Consider the following 17,207-nt stretch of genomic DNA (forward strand, 5'->3'; position numbering starts at 1 on the left):
TCTTTCTAGGTTTTCGGAAGAAAATGTAAACTTCTTAAGAAATGTAATTTAAGGACTAAAACATGAGAAGAAGTAGGAAAAAAAGCCCCGTGTCCTTCAGCCACGTTCAGGCGGTCCCAGCAGTATTAATGCGCCGCGCTTACCGTGTACAGTACAGACGGCCCGTGATGGAAAGGTGGTTAAAAAGCATGGCAGCTTTCACGAGCATTACCTAAAGATTTTTATTATAACAGGAGGAAAACCTTATACTTATTAAGTATTTAACAAGAGATTATATAATATCATTATCATTTCAGTAACTCCTGATTATTTTAAAAATAGCTTATAGCCCCATTTCAGTTTTTGAAACAACCAGCAGTTTCTCAGGGCGGAAACGAAGGCGTGGCTGTGTGTTACCGTGCCGGCTGCCTCCGGGCGCCACAGCGGGCGGCCTGAACGGCAGAGGCGCGTGGTCTCCCGGTTCCGGCGGCCGCAGGGCTGACTCCTGAGAAGGCTGTGCAGGGAAGCTGGGATCTGTGTCCCGGCGTGCTTCTCTTCCTCTGCGTCTGTGCCCGAGGTTCCCCTCTCGGAAGGGCAGCAGTAGCGTTGTATGGGGCCCCTCCTCATGACTTCATCTCACCTTGTCATCTGGAAGTCCCTATTTCCCGGAAGGTCATGTGACAGGGACTGCGGGGTAGGCCTGTGGGGGCACTCGGTTCTGAGCAGGTGCTGAGTGCTTGGCGCTGGCTCTTCTGGGTGCCATGTGGGGCAGCGTCCTGAGAGCGGCTGCTCTGACGGAGTGACACGGACCTGCAGCACCACACTTCCAAGTGTTCCCCTTGTAATCTGGGCTTACGTTGGGTAGGTTTCTCTTAACTGAGTTTCTAACCTTCAGGGAAAGATATGGAAAATAGAGAGAAACAATGCCTCGCTTATGGAGAAAACAATCCTGGAAATGTGGATTTCTCATCAGAAACCGTGGAGGCCATAGTCCCCCACACCAGAGCACCCTGGCCCAGAGCCATGGGTGGCCTCTGCCTGTGGGCTGCAGGCACTGAAGCGAGCCACACAGTGGAAAAAAAGAAAACAAAAGAAGGAAACTATGGAGGCCAGGAGGTATTGGCATGCTGTTTTTCAAGTGCAGAAGGAGTTGAAAATCCCAAGTTCTATACCCAGCAAAAATATCCTACAGGAATGAGCAGGAAATGAAGACATCCGTAGAGGAAGGGAAACAGAATTTGTCGACAGCAGACCTGTGCCCTAAAGGCTGGCTAACGAAGTGAACTACTCACTCAGTCCTGAATCCTAAAGAACATGTCCAGGACTTGGATGCTGAGAATTCCAGTGTGCTGATGGGAGGGACCAAGGAGGACACAGAGATGGAGAGATGCCCTGGGTCCGCAGGTTCGAACAGTCGGCATGGGAAGCCTTAGTTCTCCCTAAACTGATGTGTAGGTGCAATGCAGCTCCAATCGAAATCCCCACAAACTTCTTAATAGGTGACATTCTAAAATTAATATGGCAATGCAGTGGAACTAGCATAGCTAACAAAATTTTGAAAAAGAAGAATAAAGTGGGAGGGATCAGTCTCCAGTTTCAAGACTTGTTCTATCACTGTAGGAGTCAAGCCCGAGGGTGCTGGAGGGGGGCCAACACGTGGACCAGTGGGGCAGAGTGGAAACCCGGGAACTAGATCCCAAGTGCAGCCGGCTGATTTGTGAAAAGCAGTTCAGTGGGGGAAGGGTATACTCTTTGCCAGATGATTTAAAAATAAAACTTGTATCTTAAACCCAACACATCAGGAAAAGGACATAGGAGACTATTTTTAGGACGTAGGGCTTGGTCCGGAGCTTTTGAACATGGCACTAAAACTGAGTTGATGAAATTAAAAATTGATTAGACTTTATTAAAACTCTGAAGAAAATAAAAAAGATAAGCTTCTCACTGGCAGAAATTATTTGCAAAGCACATATACCTGATAAAGAACTCTTACAACTCAATCCTAACAGAAAACGAACAGCCCATTGGAAAATAGAGATTTTTAGAAAACCCCAAAAGGAAGGAATAGATGTGTCACCACAGAAGATGTGTGGATGGCACACAGGCACATAGAAGGCTGCTTGGCGTTTCTAGCCACCAGGGACGGGCATACCAAGAGCGGCCAGGTGCCCCCCCCCCCCCCCCCCCCCCCGTTAGAGCAGCGGAACCAGCAGCGGTGCCCGCGCCACATGCTGTCATGGACCTGGGGCGACACAGCTGTCCTGCTGTTGGTGGGGGGTTAATGGGCCATTCGTTCTGGGAAGTATTTGGAAGTTTCTTTAAAAACTGAACACACATTTAATGTATGGCCCAACAGCCTCGTTTCTGTGCATTTATCCTAGAGGAATAAAAATTATGTCCACACAAAAACATGTGCACAGATGTGCTCTCCACGCCATAGGTGGAGTCACTTATTAGGGCTTTCATTGCACTCACTTCGTCCCAGGCTGGGGCTTGTGCCCCTCTGCACATCCATCCCGCTCGTGAGGAGTGTGGCGGCCGAGGGTGCCACCCGCAGCCTGGGAGCCGCCCCAGACCCTTCGCTCGGCCCGCGGTTCGCCAGCCGTGGCCATCCACGCCGCGGGGCCCTGTCCGTCAGTGAGAGGGAGCGAAGTACTGAAACGTTCAACTTGGACGGGTCTCACGGGCATGGTGCTGAGTACAGTATGTCAACCCCAAGTGCTCGGTCGCATGTGCTGCCTGATTCTGTTTGTGGGACATCTCAGAATGACAGAGTTGTGGGAATGGTGACATTTGTGGTTGTCGAGGCTGTGGAGGAGCATCGGGAGCAGAGTGGGCATGGCTGTCATGGGGTGGCAGGGGGGACGTCTTCGTGGTGAACAGTTCTGTGTTTTGAGTGTAGACGTGGTTACGTGAGTACACGCATGTGGCAGCAGAAGGGCACGGCACCGTGCACACCGTGCGCACAAACGTCAGTTTCCAGGATTGGGAGGCGGACCGCAGTTACACAGCATGTCGCCTGTTGGGGGCGCTGGGCGAAGGGTGCCTGGGGCCCGCCTTTACCAACCCTGTCCGTCCCCGACTGGTTCAGAATAGAGAGGCACTCGCGGGAGGAGGGGTTGCAGTTGCTACGGGGCCCAGAGCCATGTGGTCACGGCAGACTTTGCATGGGTTGTACGGGGAGGGAGGGCCCTCTGGGCAGACTGAGCGTGAATGCCGAGGAGTGAGCGCCACTGCGCTGGTAATGATTAAGGCACCGCAAGAGCATCAGTCAGTTTAGGGAACGTTGTTGTTAGTTGAGTGGGAGAATGTGTTTTAAGTCTCACACAGAACTCTGGGATGCTTGTCACCCTCGTGCTGCCACACGAATCTCTGAAGGCCGAGAGGAAGAGCGAAGTCATCCATCACCAGCATCCGAAACAGAACTGAGAGGTTCGGAAATGCATGGCAGTGATCAAAGCAGCATTGGTTTTAAAGAAAACAAAGCCTGGTTTTCATGGGTTTGAGACTGGACATCAGAGGAGGAGCTCCACTGGTGGCCACAGATGTCTAGCCAACACATGTTCTCCCGCTCCGGGGGGTGTTCACACTCCCAGTTACTTGGTGATCGTGCAGTGCTCCTCGTCCGTTGTGGGCATCTGTGGCTCAGCGGCGTATCCCCCACGTCCACGCCAGCGTCAGGCAGCACTGAGGAAGCGCTCGTGGAGTGTGTCAGGGCTCGGCTCGGACGAGGGGCAGCCGGGGTGCAGGCGGACAGTCACAGACGTGGGACGCGGGGGTCAGATGGGCGAGCCTGATGGGGGGGTGCAGTGGCAAGACTCCACCGAGCCCCATGACGCGGACGCTTTTATAGCCGAGTTTGGGGACCGGACTCTGTAACGACAGCTTTTGGTTGCCGGAGTGTGAGATGGGGCAGCCGAGGAGCCGAGCCCACGGCTGCAGAAATGTGAGGGAGCACGGGCTGAAGGGGGAACCAGAAGCTGTGCCGTTTCACCCTCGCTGTCTCCGGTGCAGGGGCTTTCTGCACAGACCCCCGCTTCCTGGCGCACTGGATGGACAGACTCGGTGCGGTCTCTGCCCCGTGGCCTCCGCCCCACGGCCTCCTGAGGCCTCCCTGGGCTTAGTGGCCCCTGCAGACATGTGTCCACGAGTGGGCGCTGTGGTGGCCGAGAGTTGCCCACAGGGTCGTGCCCCATGTCTGTTGTGCTACTTGTTTTAATTATATAATTTAAATAATTATTATATGAACCAAGGAAAGAAAGACGATGTTTCTGTGAAAACTTAACTTCAGCGCTTTTGAAAAGATTTGTTAAAGAGTAATTACTAAAATGCTGTTGAATTAGACTTCACTAGAAAAGCTGTGACGTTTTAGGGATCAATTATTCTAAAAGAAAAAAGAATGAAAAAGATTCTCAATCAGATGGCTTTATGTGTCTTTTAAGTTCTTGTCTTATTTTTAAAGCAGTTTTCCATCTGTGGGTCATGAGTTCAACTTAGCAGTTTGAAAAACACACTTTAGAAAAATGTATGAGGAGATCTGGAGTGCATCGCATCTAGGAAGTAGCGTTGTTTCCTGAAACCTTCCCTGAATTTGTTTCTGTTTATTCTGTACATACTATACATTGTAAGCTGTGAGGACATGAAAAGCTTGAAAGACAAAGCTAAAGAAACCGGAAATATGAGAGTGTGTATTAAGGGTGTGATTTTTATCCGAGGAAGAAGAAAAGACGCAATTAGTGGGGCCAAACCAAAAGCAAAGTTTGTGGTCCGGCATCAGGAAATTGGGGAATGAGTGTGTGTTCCTGAACTTCACACTAAAATGAGATGTTGAAGGTGCATGTGGTGGTTTATGGCATTTATTTTAAGCCACCTTCCTGACTGACAGTCCAACCGCAGGTGTGTATCACGGGGGTGTCCCGACCCACCCCCTTTCTCTGACACTTAATAGTAAGTGACCTACAACACGTGCTCTAGGCCTCAGTTTACTTTCTATGAAATAAGATTATAAGAGTTTTTATTGCTTTCTTTCCCAGTGGAAACAACCATTACATCATATACCAGCTCCTAAACGAGATGTAAAATGAAAGCGGTTGGTTTGGATTACTTCGTAGTGAACTGTAAATGGCTGACAGTCCCACAAACCTCCATGTTTTTTTAAGGGCGACCTTTTAGGTCCTGTTTTATTCTGATATTTCAAACAGAGACCACACGTGCTGAACATGTGGGACTGTGCACAGAGCTGGCTGTCTGTCCGCTCCCCTCCTTCGCCTCGCTGTGCGGTGCCCGGGGCCTGGGCAGTCCGGTGGGGTTAAAGCTGCCCTCTGGAACGCGCGGTGCTCCTAGATGAAGGGCCGCAGAAAGGGCGCTTTGTGGGCCTCTGCATCGTACTGGAGGGAGGCTTCCTGTCACCCTGGCTCGCTGTCCGTCGGGGCTGCTTCCTCCTTTGCCCCCGCCCTGCTCCTGGAGTGCAGAGGGTGAGTTCTGTGGTAGAGCGCAGGGGTCCTTCTCTGGACTCGAGCCCCCAGAGGGCAGTGGGCCTGCTGCTGTGCAGCGCCCCTCCCTGCACGGGGCCCTGGGCTGAGCAGGTGGTCATTGCACTGCTCAGGCCTGGCCCTGCGCGGCACCGGTCAGCAGACCTCCTGCATTGCCTGTGGCTGTCTGGTGGGGCTTCAGGACGGATGGCATTCCGAGTGTCCCTGAAGACGGCAGGGAAAGGTGCCTGGGGAGGGGCAGAGGTGCTCTGCACGCGCAGGCAGTGCTCGTGAAACACTGTGAGGCCGACAGGGAGGGGAAGAAACGCTGATTGGCGTCTCCTGTATTCCAGTCACATTCATCCTTGTGCCCATCTTTCCCCACCACCGAGCCGGGCTCGTGTAGCCCAGCACGTCCTGCCTTCAGCCTCATTGGAGACTTGCCTTCTGCACCCTCCTCTAGCCTTGCGTGTTCTCACACAGAGAGTTGGGGGTTGTGCCTGAACACAGCTGCTGCTCTCAGAAGCTCTCCCTTGTCTGTCTCAGGCCTTGAGGTCTCCCCGGTGCAGCCTCCCCAAGAGGCCGGAGTGCACTTGTCCTGATGGCCACCTTGTGAGAAAGGTGTCGTGGTGCAGATGAGGTCAAGGGTGAGAGGGGAAGGAACTGAGGTCTCTTGGTCCCAGAGGGCAGTGCTGCGGCTCTCCCCTCACCCTCTCCTTGTAGGTTGTTTGTGACTCTGCACCGGAGAAACCAGCAGTGCAGACAGAGTGCCGACCTGGAAGTTGAGATTCTTGGTTCTCTTCCATGCTGTTTTTGACTTGCAAGGAGATCTTTTTTAAATCCTTTGTAAAAAGTCTTGTCTTTCATTTTCTCACATGCATGTCAAGTTCAGTTTCAAACTTAGTGTTGGCAAAAGTGACATATTTTTCGAAATCAGACACTTGGCGTGCTCAAAGACTGATTGAAAACCAAAGCAGTTATTAATGGGATTATACTCCTGGGAATGGGCCTCGGTCTGCTGCATGGGTCTGTGTATCTACACACACTTGACTTTTAAACACAAATCCTTGTCACCAATTGTTGTTCTCCTCCCCACAGGCCACACTGAAAACAGGCTATTTTAGTGTTGCTTTATTTGGGGCCCCTGTCCCCATGCCCACCAAGTCCCTTAACCTACAATTTGCTCATCATGCATGAGAGCCGAGAGCACAGATTTTCATGTCAGCCAGGTCCAGCTGTGCAGTCTGTGTGTGACTGTGTGACACCGGGCGGAGTGCTGCAGCCCTCTGTGGCTCGGTGTCCTTTTTTTTTTACCCTCCCCCAAGGGTCCTTTCACAGAAGGACACTTCCATTGATCTGGGGGGTGGGGCGGAGGTGGACATCAACGTGAGGGAGAAACGGGGGCTCGTTTCCTTCTGTGCGTGCCCCAACTGGGGATTGAACCTACAACCTAGGCGTGCCTGGACTGAGGATCGAACCTGCGACCTTTTGGTGCAGAGGATGATGCTCCCATCACCTGAGCCACGCTGGCCAGGGCACAGTTTCCTTCTTTTGAAAAGAGGTAATAATGTCTACTTCATGGGGGTTTATGAATTTTCTCAACCACCCATAATGATTCAAGTGGAATGTTGTCATATTGTGACTGATGTTTCACCTTGTAACTTCAGTTAAAATTGAATAGATGTATTGTTTAGTAGGGTTTTATACATACACATGTATATATTCATATCAGTTAAGTAGAAATTACTCGAAATACTAAGTAATTCCACAGTTTGCATGGCCCATTTTCTGATGACTGTTGTTGTGAGTAACCAGCTGCCTTGCACTTGAGACTGAGTGATGGGGAAGGCTCCCGCGCGCACCGTGTGGTGGTTCAGCTAACCTGGTCCGTCCTCGCTTGTGGAGTGCAGAGTGGCGCCCCGGACTGCCCTGTCCCGAGACGGTTTTGTGGGTGCTGCCCTGCCTCTGGACCTGTGCCGTGGCTACTGTGGCCTTGTGGTGAGGGCGCCTTCCCCTGCAGTGCTGCCAGGTTTGGAAGCATCCCGTCAGCGGGAAGTGCCACCGCATCCCGTGCTCTGCTTCCACCTTGCTCATTGTTTCCTCGGGATTATTTGGGTTGTGTGGAAAGGTTTTTGCAAATCCCCTTATTACTGAAGTCATTGTTGCCAGCAGGAATAAGATGAAAGGTGCTTAAGTCTGTAGAGTTGTCGCTAATTTGTACGTGCCATTTCAGCGGCGTTTTAACAGAACTCCGTCTCCTGTCCGCCGCCCCCCCCCACCCCCCGCCGCACTATCACAAGTTAAGGCCGAGAAGCCAGGCCATTGGCAGAAACCTCATTTTATCCTCCTAATTATTATGCTGGCACTCAGGAGATAATTTCTCTCTTCATGCACTGCCAATTAATATGCAAATGGACTGATAAATATTTATGCAATGATTTAAATTATGCAGGGAGTGCTTTCAGTGTATTCTGTAAATGAATTGTTCGTGGACTTCAAAGTGCTGGCTGCTGTGCTAACGAGGAGATATTTGCATAGGGCCCTAATCACGCGCATACTGATTAAGCTTCATTATGGAAACTGCCAGCTGCAATCTTTGTTTCTATTTTATTACAAAAAGGGGAACTTTTCATGCTTCAGTTGCCTTGACAATGTCAGTCCTCACTGGTAGGAGAGACTAAAACTCCTCTGAGCAACTGAAGTTTCCTTATTCAGTTGAAGATGGCTGTGGTGTGACTGAAGTAGTCACTTCTCCCCATCCACTTTCCACCTCCCACCCTTGTGCTCCTAGATTTGTTAGAAATAGTGGTGCCTTCTGACCCCCCAACCGCTACCTGTTTCCTCCCTGCCCTGGACTGTGTGAACCGGGAAGGCCTCACAGCGATGCTGGACTGTGGTGACTTCGCTCTAGGTGGGTACCGCACGGCTCTCAGGGACAAGCTGTGGCGTGGAAATAGCGCCCTGCGGTTGACTGTGCGGAAGTACTTAATGGCATAGGCCTCTTCTGGGGGAGGGGGAGAGGCAGAGGGAGCGGGAAGGGGGAGCATTTACGAAGCACAGGCCCCTCCCCACCACTAGCTCTTCTGGTTCAGAGGGTGTTAGCAGTAAATAGTGTGGATTGAGAATTCAACTTGAATGGAGACTTTTTGCCCTTCATTTATTTATTTACTTATTTTGAAATTTCTTTTGAGAGCATTTCATATAGTTCTGAAAACTCCAGATCGGAAACAAGGTCTAAAGTATATCTAAATAATATGTATATTAATAAAATGTTTTGCATACTTGGCTTGAATGCCTTACATAAAAACCACGGACTTGGTGAGAATAAGGAGTCCCGTGCAGGACGGCCCCCAGCAGTGCCGGCCCCCGTGGCTGCTCTGCCTAACGCCACCGGGCGGAGGGTCGAGTTGCAGACCCCAGTGGCAGGTCTTTCTGAATTATGACTGATATGGGCCTTTTCCTTTTTCAAAAATTAACTTCTCTTGTTTGGGAAAACAATTTTAAGTCCCGGAAGGACTTTGTTTAGAATTTTACTTATTGAACAACTGGCCCGTCAGGGTGAAGACTGTCTAGCTGGGTTGGGTCGAGTGTCTTTGGTAACTAAGCTTCAAACTACACTGGGCCACTCTGGTTTTTAGATAGAGGGTGGCCCATGGTGGCCGTATTTTTTGGTGAGGTCTGTCTGCCATAAGCCAGGTGGTGGCCTCTTTGGTTAGTCTGGCCACCAGGAGAGTCAAGACCGATGGTGAGAACTCCAGGACTTTGCTGTGTTTCAAACCTTTGCAAGTGATTTTTTTCCTGTATGCTGTCTTTCCCATTTGAAAAATCAAGGCTGTCCCCGTCAGCTCTGCAGTTGCCAAGGCTAGAATAAAACAACGATTCTGAAAATGTTTGAAGTCTTAGGGAGAAGGCGTGGCCTAAACCAGGGTGGTGGTAAAGTCTGCACAGCATGACAGTGAATGAATGAACCAGCAAGCTGGGAACAGGAGTTTGGTCTGAGAGCAACTTGCAGAGTGTGTTTTAGACTCATTACATAGCTGGTTCAGAGTGTCCAGAGAGTGTCAAAAAAGACATTACTGTGTTTATTTACTCTTACATTTACCAAGTTGGGAACTCAAGGAAGGAAAGGAAAATACCTTTCTGGAACATTTTTAGTATTATATTTTATAATTAGAAATTACATCTATTTTTTAATTTAACAATAAGGGTTTAAACCTTAGCCTTCCCATAGTTGTACAGGTAATCAGAATTTTTATTTTATTATTTTGTACATGAAGTAATTTTGTCAAATGTTTTGAAGCTTTTGACAGTTCAGTGGAAAATCCTGAGAAGATTCATACAGGATACCCAGGACATAATCTTTAATTTAGGAATATGAAAATTGGGGTGTGGATTGTACACGGTTAGGTTCATGACTTACTAGGAATTATGCCTGCTTCGTTTCATATTTGTAGAAAATTATCATCTTTTTCGGTGAGTGTCAGCTGGTCCGTTATTTTCCCCACTCTGTTGTAAACCCTGTCTGAAGAACGCAGCGAGCGGTGCGTGTGCTTAGTGGCCCATTATGTTGCATTTGCTCTGGTCTTTGTGGACTTCGTGAGATTTGGGTTGCGTCATTCAGAAAGCTGATTCTCACTAAGCCATACACCTGTTTCTTTCAAACCTGAGTGTGCTTTCAGAGGAGATTCACATTTTTCTGGACAGTGTGGGGAAGGAAGTTGTAGAACAGCCCTTGTTTATGACTGAAGACATGAGAGTCTGAACTCTTGAACTTCTGAAGAACGAACCAAAGTGTGGCAGAGCCGTGTACGCACCCAGGGCAGGCATCTGTGTGAAAACCTGTGTCGGGGAGCGGCCCGCCGCCTCCGAGGGGCATGACGGTCACCGAGGGACTTCCTTCTGCAGCTTCCCAGCTCTCGTGCCCTGGTGATGCCTCTGCGACAGTGTGGGCGCGACTCTGATCACTCTGATTTCCTGTTTGAACATTAAACGGATGACAGAACGTGCTCCTTGGTCAAGAGATTAAATATAACGTAGTTCAAGTGTTCGTTCTCTACTGACCAGTAGTTAAATGGCTCTGAACCCTGTGGGAAAAGGCAGACCTGGCTTGAGAGCAGACTTGTTTGATTTACAAACGCGCTGAGTTAGAGTTTGCGGGGGACGAAGAATGAGACGCACGTTTAACATGTGCTGCGTCTCACCCTCTGGGAGGAGCAGGAGAGGGGCAGGCTTGTTCTGGTCTGTTGCTGTCTTTCGGGGTACCTACTGCTGCTTGGTGAGAACTTCCGGCTGTGGGGATCCTCATGAAACAGAGACCCCTGAGAGGTAGGAGCCCTGCCAGCAGGTTCGTTTGGGACTCGGCAGCATCGTCCGTGAGTGGTGTGGCTCTCAGTCTTGACGGCATGAGACGTGTCCGCTGTGCCTTGTGCAGCAGCTCGTGCTGCTGGATAACAGGGGCGCGAACTTGGCCTGTCACCGGGACGCGTGCTGAGTTCGTTGGGGGCAGGAATAAACGTGGAGGTACTTCCCTTAGCGGTGCTTTGTGCCGCTCTGCCGAGTGTGCTGTCCGGTCTGTTGTCAGGGTGGTCGGGGGCTTGTTTTGGTGGTAACTAACAAACATCTCTGCTTGTGGGGGGAGAAGCCTTATTTGGTAATGACATATTTTACCTAGTGAGGGGTTTTGTTTCTTTAATGTATTCTATGTTTGTATTATAAAGCACCTTTTATGCATCAGACACTGTTATAAACTTTTGAAGTTAGATTTGTGCTATCTTTCTTGGGAGAATCTTAAAATAAACTAGACTGCTTCTGAGGGGGTCACTTCAGGGTTGGGGGACTCTTGAATCTCCAGTGTTTTGGCGCTGACTGTCCCCTCACACCATGGGCTGTGACATTGGTCAGTATTCTCAAACCTTTTTTCTGCCGCGGTTTCCCCCCCTCACTGCATCCTCAATTTTTAAAAACTTTATTATTCACCTCTGGTTTATTGCAGACTCGAGAATGAACAATCCGTCAGAAAACGGCAAAGCGTCTCTGGAGAGTGGGGACAGCAGCACAGGTAAGATGCCCCTCCCGGGCGCACCCTCACCTGAGGGCAGGAATGGGCCGGGCTCGGGTGGGCACGTACCTGCAGACCCAGCTGAGCGCTGGGTGGCCGGCCGAACACAGTCCTGTGCTGCAGAGCCTGAGGCTGTCTCTGTGCACGACGCCCGCCCCTCCTGCAGACGCTGGTTCAGTGCAGCACGGAGCAGCTCAGAGCCTTGCCCTCAGCCCCCCAGACCTGGGGACGGGCGATGGAGGTGATGCTGACTAGCTGTGTGGTGTCAGGTTCCCAGTCTTTTGGGGGTGTGTTCACATGGCTGTGAAGTGGGGGTGATGCGTTTCCCAGGTCGCTGTGGGCACCGCAGAGGAAGTGTTATGCACACGCATGCCATGCGCCGACTGTTCAGCAAAAAGTTGCCCTGGCTACAGGCGACCGAAACAGTCCCCTTACCACCTGCACTCGCAGGGAGTTAGCCAGCGCCGTCGTGGTGTCCGCACCTAGTTAGAACCCTGTTTCCAATACTCCCTACTTCGGGGCCGTTTTCTTTACACAGTGACACTTGGTTAAACCCTCTTCCAGGAGAGAGTTAATAAGCAAACGAGAAAATTGAGTTCCCGGGAGAGGAAGGCTCAGTCCCCCAGGGTGGACCGAGTCCTTGGCCCATGCTCTTCCCTGAGCGTGGGGCTCAGAGTGTCGGCCTGCGAGAGCAGGCCCGGCGGTAAAGGCAGAAATCAGAGTGCGCAGCCACGTGGGGGTCAGGGGCAGGGAGACCCAGAAACTGGTAGTTTCTAAAGTCAGCCAGGCTTGCCAGGTGCAGGGACTGTGGCCTCTGTAACCTGTCATTTCAAAAGGCCCAACTTCAGGGCTGGGAGGGGAGAGTCACTCAGGAAACTGGTCTTCGCACCACTGGCCACGCAGCCTCTTCGTCTGAAGCAGGGGAGTGCAGCCGCGCAGCAGCTTCCAGCCCGGGGCTCTGGCTAGTCCTGCAGTCTCCAAAGGTCACCTGCCCCTCTCGGTGACACTCCTGTGCACCTCCTGAGTGGGGAAGGGCCACGTGCTGTCCTCTGAAACTGTTGGCAGCCGCCTCCTTTTTGTCGTTTCTTGATCCCGCTCGGGCCCATCTTCCATGGTTGTGTAGTGCTGGGTCTGGCCACCCAGCTTCTGCGTGGGCCTTGTTCCCAGCCAGAAGCTGGCCAGTGGGTCCCAGTAAGATGCTCAGGGAGAGAGAGCAGCGCCCCCGTGCCTAAAAGACACCTGTGAAGAGGAGATATGTATACCTAAGGGACAGGAATGCTCTCAGAGTGATGGGAGGTCACCAGGAACACCACCGCCTCAGCCCCGGGACTCTGCCCACTCCCTGGGCACCTCTGACACCGAGGAGCCCTCCTGGGTGTGCACTCTGCCTGTGCTCCCCGGTCGCAGGGCGCTCGCTCCTGTGCCCGCCCTGCCAGTGAGGTGTCAGTGTTCCAGGAAGGAGGACTCTGGGGCCCAAAGCCAGCTGCGAAATGAAGGCAGGGCCAGGAGGACCCCCTGCCTGTGGTTTCTCCCTTAACTGCGGGGAAATAAAACTGCAAATTCTAGCTGGAGCCCCTGCTGACACTGTCTCATGAGTTCCTTGCCCTGTTTTCATTTGAAATTCGTGGCGGAGTCACTTCCACCACAGAGCTCGGCAGTATTGATTCAGGTGCCTCCTGGTCACTGTCTCTGAAAGGCACTCGGACTCTGGCTGGGAACGGGCATGCTCTCGGGCTTCGCCACCCCGGCCTGGAAAAGTGCACTGCTCTTCCGCCAGCTACTGCCCGTGCGACGGCCCCGAGAAGCGCGTCAGAGACGAGGTGGTCAGCTGTCCTCTCTCTGGGGCAGGGCGGCCTTCGTAAACTCGAGATCCTTCCCTGGCGTGGGCCTCTGCATTCATCAGAGAAGAGCTGGTGCCTCCACGTCAGTTTCTTGGCTGTCCTTACCGTCTCCCATTGATGTCACTTCAGTGGCTTAGGACCTCAAAGTACATTCGAGTTCCAGTCTCTATACTAAATTACTGTGTGCTGTATTCGGCATGAAATTGTTCAGATATTATGATTTTTATTTAAAGCTATAACAAGGAAGCCTGCAGATTGTGTTATTGTAAAGAATATGTTTAATACTTTGGTGTAGACTACTAGACACAATCTTAAAGACTTCCGGAGAAACAATTTTGACTTTTGGTATTTTAAGGAGAACAATATTGTGAAATTAGTTAAAACCGTGTCGTTACTTCTTTGAGCGGAGCAGCGGAGTCTGGTGCCCGCTCCTGTCAGACAGCCCTCGTGCGCTCACAGAAAGTCTGCCGTGCAGGGCTGCTGGTGCACGTGTTCAGTGCGTGCTCGTCCCGTGTGTCACAGGGTGTACTTGTGTCGTCAGAGACGCCTTCAGTCTCTGAAGAGCTTGCTGTCACTGGGAGCTGGGACAGGTCGGAGGCGATGGGGTCAGAGCGGAGCAGAGCACGAAGACAGAAAAACAACGGGTGGGGCCAGCGTGGGCAGAGGGGCTGGGGTCAGAAGGACAGGGTGGGGGTTGGTTTTGAAATGGACGGAGATCGGCCTTCTTTCTCCGCCTGGGGAGAAGGCGGCGAGGTGAGCCCGTGAGAGGAAACTAGGTGGAAGAGAGAAGGAGAATGAGGACTGATTCACAGATTGGATCTCATACTTATTCCCATTTCCCTTCTAAGTCGCGGGGGGCCATCTGCAGGAAGGCAGGGGTGCCAGTCCTGAGGAGGGTGGCACTTCCCATCCGCGGAGTCTGACCCTGCGTGGCTGGCTGCTTCGTTACGTGCACTGCGCGAGCACCGCAGCTGTTAAAGCTCCCACCAGGGAAGCACCGTTCTGTGTCTCACCGACAGGGGCGTGAAGCCGGAAGTGCTCGGGACGGTGACGGTGATGGCCGGGCGTCTCCTGCGCCTGATGGCTGCACGCTGCCTCAGGCTGAGCGGTGTGGGCTTGGGGCAGGGTAGGGTGAGTGCTTTGGGGCATTGCTACTTTTAAGGCCCGGATTAAAGTGAATACCAAGAAGAGCAAATACGCGTGTTGAGGGCCAGGCTCAGACGAAAGGAGGGAGGTACAGCCCACCTTGCCCACCAGGTTAGACGGCCTTCCAGGGAGCAGCTCAGGCAGCCCAAGGTCAGGAGCGAGTGCAGTGGGAGACTGGAGTATTTTGCCAAGTCAGTATCTTCTCAACAAATGCTCCACTGGGAAAGGGAATGGCAATGAGGTTGCTCATAACATAGTCCTTCGGACAAGGCTGCAGCCCCTGGGGGAGCAGTACCTCCCTCTCTGCCTCCCCCGCCCATGGCAACCCCCCATGTGCTGTCTCTGAGTTAGCCTGTTCTAGATACTCTATGTGAGTAGGATCACACAGTGCCTGTCCCTGTGACTGACTTGTTTCACCAGGCATAATAGCGTCAAGGTCGTTGTGTTGCAGCCCACGTAGCTGGACAGCAGTCTGCAGTAAGCCGAGACCCCGTTTTGTTTGTCCGTTCGTCCGAGGTTGGGAATGCTGACTTCCACCGCCCGCCTACGGAGAACGGCGCCACAGTGAGCACCGCCACACAGGCGTCTTAGTTCCTCACCTCGCCTGTGGGCTGCAGGGCTGGCAGTGAGCTTTCTGGATGGAACAACACAGCTTTGCCATCATGCAGTTCTGGAGGTCGGAGTCCCAACGTCAGGGTTTTGGAAGGGCTGTGTTCCTTCTGGAGGCTCCCTGGAGAAGCCGTCTCCTTCCCTTTCCTAGGTTCTGCATTCCTGGGTGTGTGGCCTCTTTCTCCGTCTTCGGAGACAGAAGTGTAACAACACCTCCAAGGCTCCCTCTCTCTGACCCCTGTGTCCACGGCCACACGTTCTCTACCTCTCCCGCCTCCTTCTTTCCCTTACAAGGACCATTGTGATTACATCAGACCCACCGAGACACTTGGGAAGGGTCTCCCGCCTGGAGACCTTAACTCAGTTAGAGTTGCAGTGTCCTTTATGTCACCATGTGAGGGGACTCTCCCACAGCATCCAGGGATTAGATCCGGGGCCACTCACTCGGCCTCAGAGAGAGGCTCCCCTGTGCTTCAGGTTTCAGGGTGGCTGTTGCCATTACCATTGCTTGTTAGTGTTAATTATTTTATAATTAACAAAGGAAAAGTGACATCAAATTAAAAAATTTAAATATGAAATGTGATTTCTTCTGATAATTGTTTAGAAATATTACAACTTATTTTAAAGCAACTGAATCACCTCTTGATTTATTGAGTTTGTACTGAATGAAATGTAAGTCTTGTTTTATGATATGAATTATGATAGAGTAAGGCTCTTCTGTTCACTTGATTTTTCATTCAGATTATTATTATTTTTTTAAGGATTTTATTTATTTATCTTAGAGGGGAAGGGAAGGAGAGAGGGAGAGAAACATCAATGTATGGTTGCCTCTGGTGTGTCCCCTGCCGGGAACTGGCCTGCAACCCAGGCATGTGCCCTGACTGGGAATCGAACCGCGATCACCTGGTTCGCAGGCCCGTGCTCAATCCACTGAGCTACACCAGCCAGGGCTATCATTCAGATTATTTTTGTCCCCAGAAAATATCGAGATCTTTTTGGCAACTGAAAAGGCCAAAGACATTTATTAACACAACATCATATATATTTATGAGATACATTAAAAATTATTATTATCAGAAGTTCCTGGCAACCGGTGATGAGTTGCTCTGTGGGGTTTATTCATGCCATGGTCAGACGTCCTTGTCTCCAAGGTGAGAGAAGGACCCGGAAAGACCGGCCACCAGGAGTGCTCCTCCGCGTCCTCCGAGGAGCTGGGCACCCCGGCGTCCCTGGCCAGCACTGGGTCTGGAGGCCATTCACTGGGAGAGAACCTGACCACAGAGTTAGATGGTGTAGGGTGGGGGTGCATGCACGCATTTCTGTTGGTGACCGGGGGAAACGTGGGGCGCTGCTAGGGGGTGTTTCTAGAAGGTGGCTGCGCGCACAGAGTGTGGGGTTGTCTGAACTTGTCTCTCCTCCTTCGAGGGCTGCTTCGTGTCCGGGCCTGCCACTCTTTGCGTGGTGTTTCTCCAACAAGCACAAAGGAGTTTTCCTGCCATGTGGAACTTGACGTCACCGACCGCCCAGGCTCCGGCAGCAGCAGTGGAGGCTGGGGGTGGGCTTTGAGGGGCGTAAAGAAAGAAAGAGGAAAGGGGGTGATACAGAGCGAGCCACCTGCGCTTCTCTCTGGGCTGGGCTGGGTGGGGTGGCCGCTGCCTTCTGTGTAGGGACTGCCTGATGGGGAGGAGACCCACAAGGAAGTGACACATTCGGTTCTGAAAGCGTTGCATTGGGGTGCCCTGGAGGTCTTGCGGGTGAAGAAGCAGTCTACTGAAAGTAGCAGTGTGTTCCTGAGGGAGGAAATCGGGCTCCTTGGGGGGCTGTGGATGGGTTCTCGGAGACAGCCTGCTGGGAAGAACGGAGTAAGGACCAAGGACAGAGCTCTGCGGCCACCTGGTGGGGGGGCCTGCAGTGCCCGCCCTGCCCTGTAGGAGGCCACGATCGCAGTCGTGCCGGCCACATCACTGTGCCCAGGAGCTGCTTGTGGGCAGGGGCTCCACGTCGGTCAGCACAGACCTAGAACGTCCCTGTCATCACAGAAATGACCCGGAAGGGGCAGCCTTGGAGACCGAGTGAGGCCGACAGGGGGTCCACAGCCTTAGC

The 17,207-nt window shown here is 52.0% G+C and overlaps 1 protein-coding gene across 6 annotated transcripts in view; it reads left to right on the forward strand.

Annotated features, from left to right (window-relative positions):
- POU2F1 (POU class 2 homeobox 1) overlaps positions 1 to 17,207 on the forward strand; it is a 107,468-nt gene that overhangs the window by 48,589 nt on the left and 41,672 nt on the right. For 3 of the 6 annotated variants that reach the window (XM_037035304.1, XM_037035302.1, XM_037035307.1), the window contains exon 2: positions 11,443 to 11,508. In XM_037035304.1, the coding sequence (XP_036891199.1) occupies positions 11,443 to 11,508 (66 nt within the window). Of the gene's footprint in view, positions 1 to 8,318; positions 8,362 to 10,022; positions 10,257 to 11,100; positions 11,347 to 11,442; positions 11,509 to 17,207 lie in introns of those variants that run through there. The other 3 variants (XM_037035303.1, XM_037035306.1, XM_037035305.1) reach the window with 3 other exon arrangements.

This window comes from Sturnira hondurensis, unplaced genomic scaffold (genome assembly GCF_014824575.4).
Source record: "Sturnira hondurensis isolate 20B ecotype Veracruz unplaced genomic scaffold, ASM1482457v3 Scaffold0022215, whole genome shotgun sequence".
NCBI classification, from domain to species: Eukaryota; Metazoa; Chordata; class Mammalia; order Chiroptera; family Phyllostomidae; genus Sturnira; species Sturnira hondurensis.